Source organism: Eleutherodactylus coqui, chromosome 8, assembly GCF_035609145.1.
Source record: "Eleutherodactylus coqui strain aEleCoq1 chromosome 8, aEleCoq1.hap1, whole genome shotgun sequence".
In the NCBI taxonomy this organism is placed as follows: Eukaryota; Metazoa; Chordata; class Amphibia; order Anura; family Eleutherodactylidae; genus Eleutherodactylus; species Eleutherodactylus coqui.
In genome coordinates this window covers 107,369,578-107,393,115 of record NC_089844.1, presented here as the reverse complement: position 1 = coordinate 107,393,115, position 23,538 = coordinate 107,369,578, and the positions used below count along the sequence as shown (strand labels likewise).

At 43.6% G+C, this 23,538-nt stretch overlaps 2 protein-coding genes across 2 annotated transcripts in view; one reads left to right on the top strand and one right to left on the bottom strand.

The window, feature by feature from the left end:
* Positions 1 to 293: 293 nt before the first annotated feature.
* On the top strand, positions 294 to 18,756 carry TVP23A (trans-golgi network vesicle protein 23 homolog A). The gene is made up of 7 exons (XM_066576174.1): positions 294 to 348; positions 1,016 to 1,095; positions 2,626 to 2,770; positions 5,807 to 5,896; positions 8,124 to 8,252; positions 13,527 to 13,655; positions 16,957 to 18,756. Exons 1-7 carry the CDS (start codon positions 340 to 342, stop codon positions 16,963 to 16,965), a joined length of 591 nt encoding a protein of 196 aa, XP_066432271.1. The 5' UTR covers positions 294 to 339; the 3' UTR covers positions 16,966 to 18,756.
* Positions 18,757 to 20,058: 1,302 nt separating this feature from the next.
* The window catches only part of NUBP1 (NUBP iron-sulfur cluster assembly factor 1, cytosolic), a 39,428-nt gene continuing 35,948 nt past the window's right edge, over positions 20,059 to 23,538 (bottom strand). The window contains exon 11 of the mRNA XM_066576173.1: positions 20,059 to 20,764. Coding sequence (XP_066432270.1) covers positions 20,730 to 20,764 — 35 coding nt within the window. The 3' untranslated portion in view covers positions 20,059 to 20,729. The remainder of the gene's footprint in view (positions 20,765 to 23,538) is intronic.

Here is a 23,538-nt window from a genome sequence, read left to right as displayed (position 1 = left end):
AGAATATGAAGGGCGGACCCTGATTGGTTGCTATGGACAACTCTTCCTTTTTTTCTTTTATCAATTTTACTAAAACCCTACTATTACTGGTGTACAGTGATGAAACTGCATATAACAGTCTGCTCATCCTCATAGACCCCAACATTACGCCTTCTTCCATAGCCTCGCATTGCCCACTACTAACATGGCCGCTGCTGGTATCAGCAATAACAATACGTCCACCAATCAGATCAACACTCTCCTCCAATCAGAGAGCAGCTATTCCATAGCAACAGCACCCGCCCTCGCTCACATAGCAACTGATGGGAGGACGTGTGACTGCTCGTCACTGCGGAGAGGATGAAGCAGGTAAACGTGTCGCCCGGTGTCCTCTGCCGGAGAAGGCCGGTGATACACGGGGAGTCGCCGTGAGGAGTCAGCAGTGTGCAGTGGGGGAAGGAGGCCTGTGCAGTGACATGGGACTGGGGGTAACCCCCCCTGCAGCAGTGGTTTATTCCGCTCTAGGTCTGGGGGCTGCTCACATATGGGGGACCCTGTAGATCCTAATGAGGAAGTTATGTGTTATGGCAGAATTAGGAATTATGTGTGATTGTTATAAAGAATGATGCGTCCCAAACTGCAGATTTATTAAAAGGGTGTCACATGATAAATATAGTTACATCCAGCCCATAATTCTAAACATGTTTGTATTTATACAGTTATTGCTATCCCCGGATATCCCTGGAGTGATGAATAGAAAAAATCGAACATTCTGCGTATTTTTTTTTGTGGCACGGACAAAATGTGCACGCCAAATACGCTGCTGCGAACCAACCAATGAAAGCAATCGGTTCTGGTCGCTCCGTATCGCATTGGGGCGGCACAAATGGAGTCCTATGATTGGGCCCTTAGGTTAGCGCCACCTGCTGGTTCTACAGATATGCACTGTTATGGGAATCTGTGGGAATGCTGATATATGTATATATTTCTGTATACATTGTAGCACTTTGTGACGAGCGGACCATGTTCCTTTCAGGTTCCTGTAGATGACACTGAGGACGTCTCACTGGATATAGGAAATGAGGAGGAACTGGCACTAAGAAAAGCCAAAATCAGGTAGACAAAAACTACAGTATGATGATGTGTGGTACAGGATTTAGGGGTCATACACACTACATGTTGGCAGCAGATATCCAGTATATGGGGAGGGCAGCAGTGAGAGTTTAGTATGCCCAATAATTTGCACTAAAGGGAGGTAAGCCACTAGTGGCGTCTGGCTTACACTTTCTCCCCTCTCTCTGTTGAGAACGCATGTGCATGGGGGGAGGGGGGGGGGCAGGATAATAGCTGGTGGCATCTAATGTGTATGGCCAACCTTTTGGGTATTTTCACGTCTTTTTGTGGATTTTCCACTGCACTTCATTTTGCATGGGGGTTAAGACCTGAAGTAGTCATCGTTTATATACCCCACACAATATTATGGCTTTCTATTGAAACATTCAGATCATTTATAAACCTGCCTCTTTACCCCCATGAGGAAATAGAGTATTTTTATCCTTAACTTTTTGTTTTCACTTAACTTTTTTTTTAACCACGTAGCGCTGAGGTTATTTTGAGCGATCCTTCTCTCACAGCGATGTCTGTATGTTCTTCCCGTGTCTCCTTCCACATAGGCACACTATATCTATCTATCTATCTATCTATCTATCTATCTATCTATCTATCTATCTCTCCTATCTATCTATCTCTCCTATCTATCTATCTATCTATCTATCTATCTATCTATCTATCTATCTATCTATCTATCTATCTCATATCTATCTATCTATCTATCTCATATCTCATATCTATCTATCTATCTCATATCTCATATCTATCCCATATCTATCTATCTATCTATCTATCTATCTATCTATCTATCTATCTATCTATCTATCTATCTATCTATCTATCTATCTATCTATCTCTCATATCTATCTATCTATCTATCTATCTATCTATCTATCTATCTATCTATCTATCTATCTATCTATCTATCTCTCATATCTATCTATCTATCTATCTATCTATCTATCTATCTATCTATCTATCTATCTATCTCTCATATCTATCTATCTCTCATATCTATCTATCTATCTATCTATCTATCTATCTATCTATCTATCTATCTATCTATCTATCTATCTATCTCCTATCTATCTATCTATCTATCTATCTATCTATCTATCTATCTATCTATCTATCTATCTATCTATCTATCTATCTATCTATCTATCTATCTATCTATCTAAATCGGACTGTAGTGTCCATGCTCCCTGTGATGGGACTGTGAACCTCAATGTGGACAGTAAGGGTAGATTCACATGGGCTTATTTTACGCCACATAATCAACATATATGACGTACAGATTTGGATTTGCCCCTGAATTGCTGCAGACTATGATGGCAAAGGGTGAAATCCGCAGCAATTCCTCCACATCAGAGTGTTAGAAGGAGATTTTGTCTCTTAAGGTGATGCCGGTGTGATTCCGCCCTCGCTGATATAACCGTGTTGTAGAATACACTGTATCCGTTTATTCTCATGACTGCGGCCGCTGTGACCTGTATTGTATTGCCTGCCTCTAAGTGTTCTGGGTTGTTTCCATAGGCACCCCCTGGCCACGTTTTTTCATCTATTTTTTCGAACTGGTGCTATTGTTGCTTATTTGTTCTGTGACTGGTTCAGCAAAAGCTTTGTCACGTGTTTTGTCACTATCCTGCTTCTTCTGTCCTTTGACTTTTGGTCTGTCAAGGTAAGGTTCTGTCATTTTTAACAATTGCGTTATTCCGTTAACCTTTCTGTTCCCGCATTAACCAGACGGATGTGTTAATAGCCGCCAATGTCTGTAGTGCTATATAGGAGTCCCTTCAGTGTGACACCACTTCTGCGCCTCTGCCTGGTGTCTGTGTTGTCGGAAGGACATGGTGAGAATTTAAGACTTCATCCACATCCATCCATGGTCTACAGTCCTTGTGTGAAAGTCTTGTCGTGGGGTCACAGGCGCAGAAGGGTTTCACACAGCAGCCAGTGAAGACTTGGCACCGCAATGGACTATTAGGAGAGAAGTTTTCTTTTGCATAAAACTTCTGGGGTGCTTTCACCACTCGAATAAAAAGAAATCAATCACAAGAATTAGGGATTTATACGCACAGACCCCACAAAAACAAAAAACTGTGATAAAATGTAACCTTTTTATATAGCGTAAAAGATTGTGATATTCTACTAGTGTACAAATATATCACTGGACGCATTCAAATGACAGGAGCGCCTGAGAAAATACATGAATAAACTCCACTCCTAGCTCCGATCACAAGTCTAGGGCTTATTCAGATGACTGTATATCGGCCACGTGTTCACACCGGCTGATATACGGCGTCTTTCTGCAGGGGGAGGAGGCTGGAAGAGCCAGGAGCAGTGCTCTGAGCTCCCGCCCCCTCGCCGCCAACTCTCCACCCCCCCTGCACTATTTGCAACGAGGGAAGGTGGGATGGGGGTGGAGCTAATTCCTGGAATTTAGCCCCACCCCTATCCTGGCCCCTCTCATTGCAAATAATGCAGAGGGGCAGAGAGGGGGCGGGAGCTCAGAGCACAGCTCCCGACTCTTCCAGCCTCCTCCCCCTGCAGAGAGAGACGCCGTATATCAGCCGGTATGAATACCCGGCCGATATAAGGTCGTCTGAATAAGCCCATATACTCAGTCGTGGTGTCGCATCTCAGTAGACAGTGGAATTATACTTGCAATCCTAGCAGCACCCCAATAAGTAGTGCATTATAAATCTAAAGTCATCCATTATAGAAAAAAAAAAGCCAATCCAGGGAGTTAGCTTGTATTGATCAAAGTAGAAATAGACCAAAGTGACATACAAGAGATAGGAAGGACTAAAATAAAGATCTCTGTCCCTATTAGCACACTATACAATTATTTTATTTTTTTCCCTACAAGTTGAGTAACCGCCCTGATAAAGGCGCCCCTACTTATTGGTGGCTAAGCCCTCTTCCAGTTCTTTATTGAACCCTGACAATAAGGTTAAAGATCACTCAGTCACTTCTTTCACACCCAACGCATTTCCCCACGGTTTCCGTGCTTCATTCAGGGGATTTTCACGTGGTTTTGACATGATGGACAGATACGATCCACAAGCATATCCTGTGGGTGTCATATCACACTTGAGTGATTTATGGAAAGAAAACAACTTTTTTTTTCTGTTGCACAATTTTTTTTATCAGTAGGAAAAATAAAAATGATAAAATACTCCACACAACTGTTATCGTCATCCATTACCACTCATACTATAAAGTTAATGGCCTTAAGAAACGTTTAAGTGGTATAACATGCCACATTCACTGACACGAAAATACTATTTATGACCTATCCTCAAGATGAGTCGTCAATAGCTGTTTGGTTGGGGTCCGCTGCTAGGGGATAGTATGTAGAGATGAGCGAGCACCAAAATGCTCGGGTGCTCGTTACTCGAGTCGAACTTTCAGTGATGCTCGAGAGTTCGTTTCGAGTAACGAACCCCATTGAAGTCAATGGGCGACCCGAGCATTTTTGTATATCGCCGATGCTCGCTAAGGTTTTCATTTGTGAAAACCTGGGAAATTCAAGAAAGTGATGGGAACGACACAGAAACGGATAGGGCAGGCGAGGGGCTACATGTTGGGCTGCATCTCAAGTTCCCAGGTCCCACTATTAAGCCACAATAGTGGCAAGAGTGAGACCCCCCCCCTCCCCCACTGTCAGCATAAAGATCGTTCTCCTCTGCCACAGCTGTAACAGCTGTGGCAGAGAAGAACGATGTTAGCCCATTGAATTCAATGGAGCCGGCAATACAGCTGGCTCCATTGAAAGCAATGGGCTGCCGGCGATCGCGGGATGAATTGTCGGGAAGGGGTTAAATATATAAGCCCTTCCCTGCAATTCATCCAGAAATGTGTAAAAATAAAATATATATATATACTCACCTGGTCCCGGCAGGCGGAGTTCAGCGCGGCCAGCGGCAGTCCTCCTGAACTGCTCTGAAGAGCTGTGAGTAGTATTCAGCAGTCGGGGATTTAAAATCCCCGCCTGCTGAATGAGCTGCCTCTAATTGGTCACAGCCTGGGGAGGCCATTGCTTTCAATGGAGCCAGCTGTATTGCCGGCTCCATTGAATTCAATGGTCAGTGCTCGTTTAATCGAGACGAGTACCGCGTGGTGCTCGTCTCGAGTAACGAGCATCTCGAGCACCCTAATACTCGAACGAGCATCAAGCTCGGACGAGTACGCTCGCTCATCTCTAATAGTATGTCCTTGGAAACCCCCTTTAACGTCTATAGTGAAATATTAAGAAGTTTGTATGCACAACGTTTTTTGGTTTTTTTTTTGCCATTTTTGTTGCATGTTTGAGGTCTGTGGGGTTTTTTCTTTTTTGTGCTTATGCTGCAGGTATTGCCTTTTTCTCTGGTGTTTTTCCAATAAGCTCCTCTATAGGACTTCAAATACACCAAGAAAAAAAATTACATTTACAAAGCATAACAAGAGTGAAAAAAAAGATATGCCATGGAAAAAACATATTAAACACTTACCATTTTTTTACGTTTACAAAAAACATGAAAAAAACTCTGTGAAAGAAGGGCAGACGGTGAGCTGCATAGAGGCTGCATGTGGCTATTGCAATTCTCCCATTATTAAAAGGAACGCTTGTCATAAGTGTCATCCAGAACATTAATTACAGGGGGAAATAGAAATAATAATCTATATTATTAGTATCTTTTATTTAAACCATTTGTGTGGCTCTCGCCCCCAGAATGTTACTGGCCGACTGCTGGTTGGATTACGCTGGTGGAACCAGATTGATGAAGATGGAAAAAGTCATTGGATATTTGAAGCCAAAAAGGTATTTTCTGTAAATGTACAGTGTTGCCACACCAGATTAGTTTTCATAAGGTTTAGAAGAGAATGGTTGTAGCAGTGTACAGTTAGTGGATTCCCGGAGGTAGGTGCCACACAGTTGAGAGGACAAGGGATGTCCTAGCTCTTTCCACAACTCTTCCAAACTTCACGGTGAAGCCAAGCTATAGTCTGGTTTGGCAAGCCATATTCTTCTTCAGGTAAAATTTCTTTGCCACAGAGAGCTTCTGTTATAGTCTGTCTTTGGAAGAGCGTGCAGCCGATGGTGGTGGTATCGAGTGTATCTCACTGCCGTTTGCAACAGTTTACTGAAGCGAGCAGATAGCCAATACCTCTCCTCCAGTCAGCAGGAACAGCTACATGATCAGCACCAGGGTTGGGATTGTCTCTCCTTAAGGTGGACACCTAGAAGGTGAGTTAGGAGACTTATAAGGCCATGCATGCTCCTCTGGGAAATATGCAAATAAGGAAGATGGAACAATACCTCTGTAGCGCCACCTATCGGATGGCAGCATTCCTGCAAATCAATGTCAGATCCTTTATTCAGGTCTTTAGAACAATGAGTGGGAATTGAAAACCAAGCCACAATCCATACACAGACAGCTGTTTCGGGGTTTTGCCCCTTGTAGGTGTGCAGTAGGATCCTGGCTTGGCTAGTGAGAGTCCTATGACGTGAGTCAGTAAGGGTATTATCACTCCTTAGAAGGTCCCACATCATAGGCCTCTCACTAGCCAAGCCAGAATCCTACTCCACACTGACGAGAGGCAAAACCCCCAAACAGCTGTCTGTGTATGGATTCTGGTTTGGTTTTCAATTCCCATTCATTGCTCTAAAGACTTGTACAAAGGGTCGGACATTGATTTGCAGGAATGCTGCCATCCCAAAGGTGGCGCTGCAGAGGTATTGTTCCATCTTTCTTATTTGCATGATCAGCACCAGTAACGGTTGTCAGAGGTGGCCAATCCACCAAACAGCGGAGTGCTGCGCTGTCTGCTACATTCTCTTTGTGATACAGACTGTAGTAAGATTCTTCCTCGCTGTGCCACTCTGGTGCAGGAATAGGTTATTTGGGCAGCCACATGTAGCTTCCTATGGGTAAGGGTGGCTTTACAAGGAACAGCCATCAGGCACGTAAATGCCTAACACTTGTCCCAAGACGTATCGCTCCTGTGCTTTCTCTCGGGAGCAACAGTCGTTCAGTGAATGGTGTAGGAGCTTGCCAAAGATCTCTTCAGCCACCTACCTACCTCCATCCCCTGTGAACATGCAGTCGTTCCAAGTTGAATGACTCCTGTTAACACCGAACGAGAACTCGCTCACTAGTCACTTTGTTGTGAGTGAGTTGATACAAAGCAACTACTGAGCGATTTTATTTATTAATTTTTTTAAATTTATTTATTTTTTAAATTTTTTTTACATTTTTAAATTTTTTTATTTTTATTTATTTATTTTTTTGCTCCGTACCGTTGGGTTGTGTGTTTTATATGGGGCAACTATCACTGAAAATCGCTTGTTTGAGCATTTTTTTTGTCCTGGCCGATACTTGTCCTGTATAAAGCCACCCTAAGGGACCTTTTACACGGGATGATGTATCGGGCCACAGATGCCCGACAGGTAGTCCCTGCGATAATTGTTTACTGTGCTTTTACAGAAGGAGCGTCAATGAATAAATGGAGGAGTGGGCCATGGATGATAATAATCTCTATTTGTATAACGCCAACTGATACCGCAGCGCTTGAAGGATCATTCCGGCCCATCCACCTCTATTCACAGTAAGCAGGCAGTCGGCCACCAGTTTACATGGAACAATACGTTCCTGCAGGCAGAAACTCAACAGCCAATAAGAAGTGAAAGACTTCTCGTTGGTCGTTCCTTGCTTCATGCATTTACACTGAGCGATAATCGTTCAAATGATCAGTCAGATTCCCGCAATCCAGCGCTAATCGTTCGGTGTAAAAGCACGTTTGCTCCGGTGACTGCTATGGCCAGCCCTGAAGACACAAAATATCAACGCCCTTCCGAAATGTATGTAAAACGTGAATCAAGGTAATAGCGTTACAAAGCCGTAGACGCAGGGCGATTTAGAATTGTGATTGATTATAGCTCGGCGGTGCTGGACTACATTTTTTAGGGGCGTTGGGTTAGTCAGTAACCATGCACAGTTCGGGGTGTAGTCGGTGGAGGTAATGAATTATCCTTCCTTTGTTTTCAGGCTCCACCCAATAATTCCACATCAACAGAGGTTGAAGCTCGTATCTTCTGGCTGGGCTTGATTATTTGCCCCATGATCTGGACGGTGTTCTTCTTCAGCACATTGTTTTCCTTGAAGTTGAAGTGGCTGGTATGTTCCATGAGGCGTTCTGGCGGTGTGATGAGGCCTCTCTACTGTGCTACAGCTGGAGTCTAGGGGAATACATTGCCTCTATGCAATCTTGTGGACTGCAGCCAATGCTCAGTGAGAAAAACTGCGAGAATTCCGCTGGAAAAGCGCAGCTTCAAAACCTGCGTCCTTTAGCCGCGGGTTTTGCAGTGGTATCGCCATTGGCATTCCGCTGCAGCTTTCTCTCCCCATAGAGAGGAGAGAGGCCGCTGTGGAAAAGGGGAAAAGAATTGACATGCTGCGAAATTGAATTTCGCACCACATGTTTGATTTCGTACGGCTTGGCCGCAGAGCGTGGACGAGATTTTTGCAAAATCTCATCCACTTTGCTGGCTTATACCGGGATTAGGTGCTGCTGGCAGAATTGCTGTGCATGGAAATTCCGCCCCGTGTGAACCCAGCCTAAGTTTTCACAGCCCAGGCTGAGGATTGAACTTGCTTGTATCCTCTCTGCATGTGATACCACGTCTGCCCCAAGTCTCCTTCTCAGTGCACCGCTCGTAACTTTTCTAGTCGTCTGACTTGGCAAGCTGTATCACCTTACCTAACAAAGAGAAGCTGTTTACTTGGGGGACTACTTCTGTATATTTAGCCACATGTACTTACATGGTGGTCACACAGGTGGTTGCATGGCAGCACCTTGCAGAATAGTCTAATGAATAGTTGGTATGTTCACATGCGAAAATTTGGTGTAAAAAATGTCTACAACTTGCGCCCATCTCCTATAGTTGAGGGGTGTTTGGAAAAATCCATGCATTTAGATGATGATCATTGATGTTACTGGATGATTAGGGTGTATCCACATGGGCAAGTGAGAGCTACGTCAATGAAAGACCGTTTTATCTGAGATCTCACATGTGAGCACACAATTTGCATCAGATTAACATCTGCTTTTCAACTATGTGGTCCCAGTAGTAAAATGCTTTAAAAACAGATCGCATTCACTTAATGGTCGGCATGCGTGAAGGGTTTTTTTTAATGCTCCCGTAGAAAATGAAAATCGCCCAAAAATAGGACATGCAGTGAAAAATGGCCTGTTTGAACCTATTTAAATAAATTGGTTCTTTTTACTGGTGACTTTTGTCCATCTCGGAATCAGACAAAACTTGTACGGGAACACTGCCTGTACGGATATGTTAAACGGCCGTGTTTACACAGGCAGGACGCTTGGACCGGTATCGCATTTGTAAAATTGTGATTTTTCTGAGTAAGTGCAATGCAGCTTATGCGAAAAATCGCATCATCACATTTGTGAAAATCACGTTTTTCGATAAAATTGTTTTTTAACTCACTCCTACAAAACAGTCCAGTTTTCTGCTACACTGCAGAAAAATAGAAAATCACAGCATGTTCCATCTCACAGAATCCCTGCGAGAGAAAAATCACACATGGAAATATTCCTATTAACCCCTTGAGTGGCACGCCCGGAAATTTTCTGGGACGAGCTCCACTGCTCATAGCGATACTGCCCGGAAGATTTCCGGGCTATGTATCACTATGGGAGCTGCAGAGCACAATGCCACAAGCTGTAGCAGTGTGCTCTGCCTGCATAGACCCACAGAGAACAAAGCAAGGGCTTTGAAAAACCAGCAGAAGATATTGCCGACATGTCGGCAAACTCCTGCACTGGTTTGTTTACAAGTTGCCATAGAGACCATCGGCTTGTCAGAAGCAAGCCGATGGTCTCTGTGGCAGGGAGAGCTGGTTGTTAGCTGTCAGAGGACAGCTAGGTACCATCTCTTACAGCAGAGATCAGAGAAAACCTCCGATCTCTGCTGTATTAACCCTTTGCATGCTGCAGTCTGTGACTGCAGCATGTAAAGGGCTGTCACTGCAGCATGTAAAGGGCTGTCACCATCGGACCCCCGGAATGTGATCAGGGGGTCCTGATGGGTCCCTGTGGAAGTCCCCTAAAGGGACAAAAAATAAAAAAAAAATTTAAAAAAAGGAAAAAAATTATAAAAAAAATTATAAAAACACTTGTCTCCTTTTACTTTGTAAAAAATCAAAAATACAATCACACATGTGGTATCCATGCGTCGTAATGACCCAGAGAAGAAGTTAAAGGGGTTGTCCCGCGCCGAAACGGGTTTTTTTTTTTTTCAACAGCCCCCCCCGTTCGGCGCGTGACAACCCCGATGCAGGGGTTAAACAAGAACACCGGACAGCGCTTACCTGAATCCCCGCGCTCCGGTGACTTCTTACTTACCTGCTGAAGATGGCCGCCGGGATCTTCTCCCTCGGTGGACCGCAGGGCTTCTGTGCGGTCCATTGCCGATTCCAGCCTCCTGATTGGCTGGAATCGGCACGTGACGGGGCGGAGCTACACGGAGCCCCATTGAGAAAAGAAGAATAACTTCTGTATGGCTCATAATTAATGCACAATGTACATTACAAAGTGCATTAATATGGCCATACAGAAGTGTATAGACCCACTTTGTTTCGCGGGACAACCCCTTTAATACATTATTTAACCCCTTAATGACATGGCCCCTTTTCTTCTTTTTTCCCCATTTCTTTTTTTCCTCCCCCCTGTTTAAAAAATCACAACTTGTCCTGCAAAAAACAAGCCCTTATATGGCCATGTCAATGGAAAAATGAAAAAGTTATGGCTCTTGAGACGCAACTGCAAAATTAGTTGAAATTCAATGATTAGACCATTTTAAAAAACCTGCCCTGGTGGGCACGACAGGGTGGTAGGAAACCCGCCACTCAAGGGGTTAAACAATGGGGCCTATTTCATGTCAGTTTTGTCCGTCTCGCACTGCACAAACCTCACCCGTGTAAATGCAGCCCCAGTCGGGTAAAATGAAACGTGTTGCTGTAATAACATGGGGAAGCACAATAAAAGTGCATTCACCTGCATCCGCCAGACATATTCATAGGCCCAAATTCACCCAATAGGGGCCATAAAAAGTGGTCTTTTTGAAGTATGGAATCAACTATTCTACATAGAAGTATACAGTATAAAAAAAACTTTATCATGTGGTATCCTTTTTTTTTACAATGGGAGCCTATGGACGCTGTACGCCACATTATGCCTATACAGCGGTGTACATCGGTAGGGTCGTAAACGCACTGTGAATGCACTGATTGACATGTCAGTGGAAACAGGATAAATAATGTAGGACCGTGCTGCAGCCACCCACATAAAATAGGAAGGTAATAGTTCCTGTTTAAGGTTCCCAATTGGTTCTGAAAAATCACAAGAAGGAAGATGAGAAATGCACAACTTTACAGCTTCCGTTCTCTTATGTATTTACCTTTGTCCTCATTACTGGTCTTAAGACCCATTTACACGGAGCGATAATCGCTCAAACGACCGTTATAAACGATCATCTTTGCATAACTCTAAGTATCTAATTAGCTTCTTAAGAGTTAATGCAGGTGGAGCAGGATACCGCCGGAGAACAATGCAGCTGTTTTGAATATGCAAACAGCTGCATTGTTGTCAGTCATTTCAGGTGGTGTCCCCCTGAGAACTGGCAGCGTGATACCAGCTGAAAGAATGCTATCAGCACGCCCACTGAGATATCAGTGGGTGGCACCGATAAGGCTAGAAATGAGCGATAAATGAGCCGTGCATGAACAGTGGACAATGGCTGCACGTTTAAATGCAACGATTATCGCTCAAAAGTCGGCTTTTGAGCGATAATCATTGTCTAAATGGGCCTTTTACTCTCAGATGCTATTAAACATTAGCCAAATGTGCTACATTCAACTCACTGATCCTTTTTTTAAATCCACCCATGTAAGTGGTCCATAAGTTTTGGACTAGACTGATTATGTTCTATTCGACAGATATAGTCTCAACCAATTATCAAAGCTATGATCTGTTCTGTGGCTTCCTTAGGGCTCCTTCACACTGGTGAGTGCGATTTCTGGCCGTGAATATCGCCCTCGCCATCCATGTGAAAGCCCCGGCAAGCGAGACAGTTTCACTTGAAAACAGCCTCCTATCACTGCGGGGCTGAAGGGATCCCCGTTCCAGCTGTGGCAGAGGATCCTGGAGTTCTCCCATTGCTTTCAATTGAAAGCGCCGGCCCCATTGAAAACAATAGGTGTTATCACTGAAATATAGGACATGTGGAGCCCTGCAGGAAAACACTGCAAATGTTCAAAAGAATGGGTTTCATACATATATATATTTTTTTAATTATTTTTACAATGTTTTTTTTTTTTATGCATATAAAAGAAAAGGATTTCTTCTTTTTATAACAGAGAAAAAAAAACAATCTTAACATAAATAATAAATAGCTCAACAAAAATATTGGCTTCTAGGTGTCCTTATCCTTTCCTTAAAATGGGTTTTATATTTCTGTGTCTCGCAACACACTAATCTCGCACAAATTTCACGCCAATGTGAAGGCCCTTAAAGACATTGTCCCACTTCTCGCTGTTTCGCTGCAGGAAGCAGACAGCTCTGTACTTCGCATAGTGGCCTGAGGTGGTACTGCAGGCTGAGTCCTACTGAAGTAAGTGGGGCTTGGCTTCAATACCAACCCGGGCCACTGTGCAAAGTACAAAGCGGTCTGCATTTGTAATATAAGGTCTCATTGCAAGCACAGAGAGGATAGTGTAAAGTTAGAGAAGTTATATAAAATTGTCCATAGCTACATTTTATGAAAAGAGGTTTCAAACCCACAAACAGCTGCTGACTTATATCTTTTTCAAGCATCTCAAGAAGTTTCCATCAGTACAATTATTGTATGCATGCTGCCATTCGTAAACACAAGTTTGATTCTAGTCTCCTATGTAATGTAACGGTTTCTTCAGCTGTCGTGGATTATAATGATATTGGCACGGATTGCGTAACTGTCATTTACGGACAGGTAATTTCCCAGTGTATAGACCCTTATGGTTTGGTAATGGCAGTCACTGTCCAGAAGTAATGGTGTGAGGAGGGTTAAAATAAAGAATTTGCCACAGCAAACAGAGCGATGTGAAAGTGTCTGTGCAGAACCCAAGATCACTGAAAAACCCCCGTCTTCCTTTTTCTCTGAAAAGAGGAAGAATTGGCCGCATCAGATTTATTTTTTTTCTTAAATCAGCTGTTGGAAATGATTAAAAAGGGCCGATTCCTCCCCCTGGGGCAGATAATATACATCTTGTACTGCATAGGGCTACGTTGTGTACGGGCTACATATGGCAAGAATGACTGTCTTGGCATATAAAAAAAAAAGGATTATTATTAACTACCGATCCTTTGTCACTTCTTTCCTGCCGCTCATACAGGCTTTGGTGATTGCTGGCATCTCTCTCCAATCAGCAAATCTTTATGGTTATCTTCACTGTAAAACCGGCGGCCAACAGAACGTGGGGAAGACGGCGTCACGATTCCTGTCCCAGCAGCTCTTTCAACGGGTGAGTTGTGTAACCGGTCAATCAGCAGTGGAGGCTTCTGCAGTGGGGATGAGGGCCAGTTCACAGCAATGTACAGCGCCATGTAAATGAATTAGATGTTAGCAAATCACCCCGAGGGCTCCTATCCACTCGGGTTTTTTTTTTATTTTTTTAACGCACATGTCAATGGGACATTCTGATGTTAAAAACGCATCGCACAAAAGTCGCAAAGCACAATCTCGCTATGTGTTAACATTGGAAAGTCCCATTGACAATTGCGTTAAAAAGACACGAGTTGGTAGGAGCCGTCCCTCACAGCAGACTAAACACAGTGGAAGATAGTCATTCTGTTGATCTGAAAATCCACAGTCTGCTTGGTTTGTTGTATATTTGCACAACAGAATTCATTTATGACAATTGTTATTCCTCTTAAGGCCTCCTGTCCACGGGCAAATTTTCACGGCGTTTCCTGCGGCGATAATCCAGCTGTGTTGAACGCAGTGACCGCTTTCCGGCAGCTTCCGTGGCGGAGATCTGCCGGTGGATATTGCTACGCCCGTGAACAAGTCACTGGTCAGACCACACATTGAATATTGTGTGCAGTTTTGGGCACCGGTACTCTAGAAGGACATATCAGAGCTTGAGTGGGTACAAAGACTGGCAACTAAAGTAATAAACGGAATGGGGGGACTACAAGACCCAGAGAGGTTATCAAAACTGGGGTTATTTAGTTTAGAGAAAAGCTGGCTGAGGAACGAACTAATAACTATATCAGGGGACAATACAGAGATCTCTCCCATTATCTATAAATACTCAGGACTGTGACTATAACAAGGGCGTGTCCTCTAAATCTAGAGGAAAGAAGGTTCTACACCGACATAGAAGGGGGTTCTTTACTGTAAGAGCAGTGAGACAGTGGAACTCTCTGCCTGAAGACGTGGTGATGGCAAATTCAATCAAAGAGTTTGAGGAGCATGGATACCACCTTTCTTGAGTGTTTTATTACATGTAATAGTCAGTAATTAGTACAGAAAAGTTAGTTGTCGGGAATTTATTCTGATTGCCAGATTAGAGCCGGGAAGGAAGTTTTTCCCTTTGAATGGAGAAAATTGGCTCCTACCTCATTGTTTGTTTTGTTTTTTTTTTGCCTTTCTCTGGATCAACATTGCGGGGGTAATCGGCTGAACTGAATGGACATATGTCTTTTGTTGTCCTTGCATACAATATTATTTTTGTAATGTGTGAATGCTACAGTGAAAATACACAGAAATCTGCATATGAATTTACTCTGCGATGTGTGATCGCACCCTTAGATTGAACCAATTTAAATAAATGGACAACCATGTAGAAGACTTGGGAGACGTGGGTAGAGTGCCGTCAGCAGGGGTTACCAGATTCGGATGGTGTATGGGCATGCTGGATTTAACCCTTTCCAATCCACTGTCTGAAGACCTTCTGATTAAAGGCTGTTCAGCTTTGATGTCGGAAGACGTTCAGCAGGGTGGTATTACTGTATATTTCTGTCCCGCTCTGTTGTCAGGGGGCTTCTCCAGCATGTCTCATACTGCAGTACTGGCTCTAGACAGCAGATGGCGCCATTGTATAATGGCAGAAAGAGAGAGACCCCCTAGGAAACCCTGAATCCAAAATTGGATTGCAAAGGCTTAAAGATGTGTGTTTGGGAGAGAGAAGTGCTTTCCAGTACGCTGGAAGACCAACGGTCAGATTAGGGTATATAGGAATAGTGAAGAGGAGGAAAAAAAAAACGGACACTGGCTTCACCTATAGTCAGTCATGGGCTTAGATGGAAGTAAAAACAATCTTGTGTAGAATCCAAGGATTCTTTATTTAGACCCAGCAAAGGAATGTGTTTTCAGGTTCACAGAACTCATCAGAAAGCGGGATAAACAACTTCCCGGCTGTAAGAGAAGCTATCTGACCCACTGCTTTTTGCCCTCTGTCAGGGATGATGATGATGATTGATGATTATGATGCTGCACATGCACATATGACATGTTTACCCAGCTGTCTGTTGAAGAGGTTTATGAACATAGAAACGCATAACATTGCTGGTTTTGAATAAAGAATCATTGCATTCTACACACCATTGCTTTTATTTTGATCTAAGCCAGTGTTCCCCAACTCCAGTCCTCATGACCCTCCAAGAGGTCATGTTTTCGGGATTTCCTCAGTGTTGCACAGGTGATGTAATTATTGTTGGTGCCTCAGACATTGCCACAAGGGTTCTTACCATAGGATATCTTGAAAACATGACCTGTTGGGGTCCTTGAGGACTGGAGTTCAGAAACACTGATATAGGCCAACAAAAGACTATCACTCATGCTAGTGTCTGGGCGAGTTTTTTCTTCTCACTACAACCATGTGGCAGAAGAAACGGTTTCCAGTAGCAGCACTAGAAGCCTTTAGGGGATTGAATATGATTTTCAGAAGACTGTAGTAAAATAAAAGTATTATCCAGTAACTGACTTAAGGCTTATTCACACGTATGCCTGCCAGCGCCGTAAAACTGCGTGAATGGGTGCACAAAGTTACGTTTGTGCGCCGGTTCAGCCGGCCCAAGCCCAGCGCATATACGCCGAGCCCGCTATGCCGCTGGGAGACAGTTTAGCTCTGCTAAACTGTTCTCTCCTTTCCCAGATCTCTACAAGGGGAGGAGCTGGGACAGGGCGGGAGCTAGTGTGCTAAGCTCCCACCGCTTGTTGCAGCCTGCAATGTGCTACGCCACGCCACCTTTTATTGCAAACAGCTGGCAAGGGGCGGAGAGGAGCACGGAAGGGGGTGGTAGGTCACGCTGCTAAACTCCCTCCCACCTCCCTTCTCTGGCAGCTGTCATAGGCTCCCATAGGAGTCTGTGCAGCTGGCGCAAAAGCGCTCAGCCAAAATATACTATCTTGGCCGGCCGGGTACTGTTGCGCCACAGAAATACACCCATGGGAACTGATGCATTGTAAACCAATGTATCAGAGGGACAGTGTAGATCAGTTGGGGGTGAAAACCTGGCCTATATACGCCAGTGTTAAATTTCTTTAGTAGTATTGCAGAATGTTCCCACTATACCACCCACCTTCCCCAGCAGCAGCTTACATCCCTTTAGTGGTAAAATCCAGTTCCTCGCTGCACTGCAGCCAATGTAGACATGGAAGAGGAAGGTCCACGGTTGCCATCAGGTCGGTACTGTAGGTGAAACTGTATAAAGTGTTGAACTAAAGCACAGTTGGCTGTATACTAGGCACCTGTCCACAGTGTACACATATCATCTATACATACCATACTTCAGTGTGACCTTTTGTTTATCTTGCAGACTCTATGAAGGGAAGAAGGAAGCCAGCTTTCCAAATATCCTCTTGCTTTACCACCAATACAACATGAAAGGACTCGAACCCGAATATATTTTAGTGCCTTATAATGGTTCACTCATAACTTATGATCCTGTTTATTTATTACATCTATTAAAGGTTTTTTTTTTTTTTTCATGAAACCAAACTGTGTTCTCACTAGTCTAGTGTACAGGCAGTAAGGCCAAGCCTGATTTGGTGTGGCCGATTCTCATCAATCCACAGGGAAATCCACACGACCAATGAATCCTGCCGACTTGCTGCTGTGCAATTTCTTATTGAATCTAACAAAAAAGGTAAATGGTTTTAAAATATTCAGTTGTGGATTTCGCTGTGAATCTACAAGTAATCAACAGCAAAATCTGCAATGGCACATGAGTTCCAAGGGCAAAGTCAAAAGCCATGGTGAGACCTGTAAGTAAAGGGGGAATACTTACAACAAAACAGCAAATATGCAACAAAAATGGACCTGAAGCGGACTTTGATTTGCTCTACAGCTTTTAATGTCCATGCAAAAAGTTTCCGCAGCATATGGATGACATTTTGTTCTAATTTTTTTTTGCCTTGTAGGCCAAGAGTGGCTGTGCTCACAATGGGGAAAGGGACTGAATTACTACTGGACACCCTGTTGGTTTCTCTCTTGTGAGAAATAAAGTATCAAGCATGTTGAAATCAAACAAGCCTAAACATCATCTGTCATCGGAGGAGAGTCACCCATAGAGATCAGACAGGCAGTCCAGGCCAACGTTTATCTAATATGTATGGCAACTTTCCCTTACCTGTAGGTGTACTTCATACTTTGCATTTTCCTTCTTTTTTGTAATCCATGTAGATAAATTTCATAATCTCCTTCTACAGGGCAACTTTTTTTTTATTGCTGCCTCTGGTACAATTAGGCTTTAGACCCGCTCACCTCAGACTACCTTGTAATTTAATCCCTTAGTGACTGCCACATTGCCTTTTTACGTCCAGGTTTTAATCCTCAGGGCCATCTAAAACACGCTTGCCCTGAGGTTTAAAGCCCCCAGCAGCTGTGGACCTGAGAGCTCCATGCTGTCAGCTGCAAGAAATGGCCGACAACATGGAGCAATCATGGAGGTGAGGGGGGCAATAGAATGCGACCTCCAGTCATGTGATCCCAGTTATCCAAAAAGTCAGGCGCATGTGCAGAAGGCTGTGAGGCCCAGGACATACAAAATGACCCTGCTCCTGGCTAGAATGAGTAGCTGAGAGCAGGGAGCTAGCACCTGGAACCACTGTATGCGGTTCCCAGTCACATGATCGTTATCCAATGAATAACGGCAATCATGTAAACAAAGAAAAAAAGGATCAGATCTGTGAGTGGAGGTGAAATTACTTACCTGAGGCCTCCGGCAATATACTCCGACAGGATCTTTACCCACGGACCTTTCCCCAGCTTTGGCGCATGCAGTCGTCGTCATCGTCGTCAAAATGGCGGACGCAACCTCAGAAGCTGGGGAGGGTCCGGGAAATTTAAAATCTGCTTGCTCCTGGCTACTTAAGTTAGCAGAGAGCCTGGGACAATGACTGAGAGCCGCGGGCTTAGCGCTCCCCAGTCACGCGATCGCAGTTATCCAATGGATAATAGCGATCACGTAAAAGTTAAGACTGTTGAATTTTAAAGTTCTATTCAATTTGGGCCCCGTTGTGCATACAGACAGAAGATTAGGGCCCCAATGGGTATGTTTCTGAACACAGGACAAAGACGGTGATTGATTTTGGAGTGCAAGTTTTCATTTATATGTGTGCTGTACAAAAAAAAAAAAAAATTTTTAAATGACAATTGCCAAAAAATTAAAAATCATAATTTTTTTTTTCTTTTTGCTTAGATTCATTCAAAAACGTGTAGGGTCAAAATATGCAGTACACCCCTAGGTGAATTCTATAAGGGGTCTAGTTTACAAAATGCGGTCATTTGTGGGGGTCCTCCATCATTTTGGCCGCTCAAGGGCTCTACAAGTGTGCTATGGGGTCTAAATCTCCTTCAAGCACAATGTCTGTTCTGACAGCCACTGACTACTCCTTTCAGTTTCGGCCCCATTGTGCATACAGACATAAGATTAGGGCCACAATGGGTTTGTTTATGAACACAGGACAAACAGGAATATCCATTTTGGTGCAAATCCTCACTTTCATGTGCACTATAGAAAAAAAAGTCTTTAAAATTATATATTTGCAAAAATATGACATTTTTATTTTTTCTCCTATAAATTGCATTAACTCCTGAAAAACTGTGGGGTCAAAGTACACATGACCCCGCCTCGGTGAATATACTAAGGGGTGTAGTTTTTAAAGGGGAGGGGGTGGGGGGGGGGGGGGGGAAGAGAACAGAGGTAGGGAGTTTAGCAGCCACACTGCTAAACTCCCTCCCACCTACGGCCACTGCCATGGGCCTTCTATAGGAGCCCATGCAGCGGCTGACATATTCCAGCTCAAAAGATAGTTCCAGGACTATCTTTTGGGCCCGGCCTTATAACGTCTCAGACATACGCCCATGTGATCTGATGCATTTCAATCCAATGCATCAGATCACAGCGCATATGAGCTCGTGTGAAAGAGAAGGGGAGCTTGTGCTGGCAAGGTCCTCCTGACACACATCTTAAATGGAGGACTTAAGACATTACAAGTATAAGAATTTCCTTTCTAAGTGCACGATAAGGAAGACTCAATGCAAAAACAGATAAGTATATAATTTTTTTTCTGTGGAGACATAGCGCTTATCGAATGTGTGCTTAAAAGGTGATGGAAACTTCTGTGCATAAAAAGTTAATACACATATTCCTCATTCACATCAGCACTGGGGCTTCTGGTCCTGCTCAGTTATGAAAGCAGCAAAATAGAATCCCCCTGACCAAAATGATCCGGCTTAAAACAAACCCGGGCGGACCCAACGGATTAAAAATGGTGCCTGTTCGGTTTCCATTTATGGTGTCTGCCATAATCCTGGATTTAAGTGAAAGTTGGCAACCTCCAACAGTGAACAAACCCAACACACCCAAGATACTCGGCCCTGCTTCATAGGGTCAAAGGTAAAGAGAATGCAATGGTTATGGATTAAATGGCATTTATTCCGGATACGAATGACCAGTCTAAAAGTAAATCCTAGTTTTCTTCTTTCTTGGTCTGGTATCCTTACGACTGTGAGATTCCACTTTTTAACCCTTTTCAACCCAATTTGTTTTCTGGTTTTCCTAGGGGGCTTACTCTTTTTCTGCAGTTATACAACGGCGCTATCTGTTGGCTGAAGCCAGTACTGCATGAGGTGACACGTTGGATAGGCTCCTACAGCAGAGAGGCTGGCAATATACAGTAAGACACCATGACAGATTTCTTCCAACATCGGAGCTCTGCAGCCTTAAATCATAATGTCTTCAGAAGTCAGACAGTGGATTGGAAAGGGTTAAAGTCTTTTTGTCATCTGTAAGCCTTTTGCGCTTGTTAAAGAGTAGAACAATTTCTTAACGTGTTTGCTCAGTGAGAAAATGTACCAATACGCCATTACTTGTGTCGCCGCCGATTTTCCTTCAAATAGTGCCAGACTTGTACCGAATATGTCTAGAAACCGACAACTGCTCAGCGACCAGTCTCCAATGAAGAAGTAAAACATTACATCACCTAATAAGTGATGCGCTGATTAAATATTACTTGTCCGGTAATTTCAGGAACTGAAGTATTCATTTTATTGAAAAAGGAAAAATTAAGACGAAAAGATACAAAATTATGAGTGTCTCAGAGAACAAAATTCTTGAATTTCTGTAGGAGAAGCAAAAGAGAAGCAACGTTATTAAACATTAGTAATGGCTGCTCCGTTTTCTGTAACTTAGATGCATCATATATTCATCCCTACAACTCCCGCACCCGTGGCCGTTGGTTTTACACGCCGTGCGTTTTGGGATTCAAAAGCTACAGTGTTTTAAAGCTAAAAGTCAGACATGGATTCGGAAATACTAAGAAAGGACGTCTTCCTGTTAGATCCAGTTTTGGCTTTAGCTGAAAGTGTAACTGCGCTTTTTAGAAACTCTTTGACATGTCAAATTTTGATTGCGGAGACCTCCACCAAATCCCTAGAACGAGTGCCGCCTCTGCTAACTGCAGACGAGCCCATAGATTTATTGAGTCAGCCTTCAGCCAGCAGCTCGTGACCGTATTTGAACTACCGCTTCTTCTAGCGATCAGTGGAGGTCTCAGCAGCTGGACCCTCCAACAATCAAAATTTGATAAAAGTTTTTAAAAACTGCAGCTACACTTAAAAAACTGCTGTGATGTTTAACCCCTTAACGACACAGGACGTAATGTTACTTCCCTGCATGTTTGGGATGTGTATGGAGGGAGATCGGGGGTGATCTGGCCATAGACATGATACTTATCTGCAAACCATTGGCAGATCCAACTATCTGCTGACAATCTGATGTCTCTGGTGCTCATACACGATTTACAGCTGACGTTACAAAAAATAAACTAGATTCGCCATATTGTAGGTCTGTGGCAAGCTTTACACGTCTTCCTTCAATTTTTGCATAAATTGTAATATTTTGTAAAAAAAAAAAAAGGCATCACTATACTGGCTAAAAGTCTGATTGAAGTAAAGACCATACAATACCACCAAAAGATAAAAAGTTCTAGGTGTGCCGAGTTCATACTTATGATGAAAACAGGTTTGGTACAGTGTTAGCCAGTAGAGCGAAATGTGATTGTTCCCAGCAAGAGAAACCAAGTAATCTTGTAGATATGATACCTTTAAACAAAAATACATGATGTTAGTGCGAGCTTCTGAACCAATGCAGGGCTCTAATTCAGATTTTTATATATTTTTTTTAAGCCTGAAGAGCCATGTGTAGGTTTGAAAGCTCGCATTAACATCATGTATTTTTGTTAGCCATTAAAAGGTATCATATCTACAAGATTATTTGGTTTCTCTTGCTGGGAACAAGTTCATATTTGTAACTTGTACCTATTTCAACTTCCACATATGTTCACAAAATCTCCAAGACTTAAAAGGTGTTTTCAAGGAAAATACTATTGATGATATATCCTCAGGATCGGTCATCAATAGCTGATCAGCTGGGGTTCACCTCTCGGGAACCCACTGTCAACGCCGATACACATAGGGGTATGGAGTGGAAGCTGCTGCTCTGACTAGTGTAGTGGCCGATGCTTCTAACTGCAGGTGCAGCTTACATAGGTTTTAATGAGTTTCCAGCCTGCAGTTAAAAGTGCCAGTCACTACACAGGGGTCAGAGCAGCAACTTCCAATCCATACCCTTGTGTGTAGCAGTGCCTGATCAGCTGATCGGGCAGGTTTCCAAACGGCAGACCCCAACTGATCAACTACTGATTACCTATTCTTATAGGTCATCAATATTATTTCTTTTAATTTTCAATTTGCAATACACAAGTAGTCCCAATTAGGTGAAGGAAGGGACTGGATGTTCAACTGCTCATCTAACCCCTGTGTGACAATGAGAGCACATACTCTATCCATGGTAGGGTTCCTTCTAGAAGGAGCGATTTATCGCATACTCGTGCAGCCCGTTTATACAGGCAGATAAACCGTTCACAGTTCCTGATACAGGGACTGAACGACTAAACAATCGCTGTTCACACACAATGACATCTAAACAAGAAAAACAGCATTTTTACATCTGCATTAAAAGGACGAATGAGAAGCGAATAAATTCTCATCTGTTGTTGAATCGTTGGCCGTGTTTACACTGAAGAATTATCGGTCAAATGCCCACAATCCAGCGATTTTTATCACCAATTGTCCTGTGTAAAAGGGCCCTAGAGGTCTAACATTAAAGAGTTCCTGTACCCCCCCCAATAATGGGTGCAGTGGGGAGACTGGACAGGGGAAGAGATGACAGAAATAGGCTGTGATGTCATTTTCAGTTTCCTCTTTCAACGCCCTCCCTTAAAGGGGTTGTCTCGTGGCAGCAAGTGGGGTCATACACTTCTGTATGGCCATATTAATGCACTTTGTAATGTACATCGTGCATTAATTATGAGCCATACAGAAGTTATTCACTTACCTGCTCCGTTGCTGGCGTCCCCGTCGCCATGGATCCGTCTAATTCTGATGTCTTCTGGCGTTTTTAGACGCGCTTGCGCTGTGCGGTCTTCTTCCTGGTGAATGGGGCCGCTCGTGCCGGAGAGCTGGTCCTCGTAGCTCCGCCCCGTCACGTGTGCCGATTCCAGCCAATCAGGAGGCTGGAATCGGCAATAGACCGCACAGAGCCCACGGTGCACCATGGGAGAAGACCCGCGGTGCATCGTGGGTGAAGATCCCGGCGGCCATCTTGGTGAAGGAAGACGTCGCAGAGCGGGGATTCGGGTAAGTAATAAAATGTTTTTTTTTTACCACAACCTTTGGGGTTGTCCTGCGCCGAACGGGGGGCCTATGGAAAAAAAACCAAAACACGTTTCGGCGCGAGACAACCCCTTTAAGGGCTCATTCACACAAGTGTAAATACGCAGCGAATAGAGCCTCTGATTACAAAAATATCGCAGCATGTCCTATCTTGTTGTGT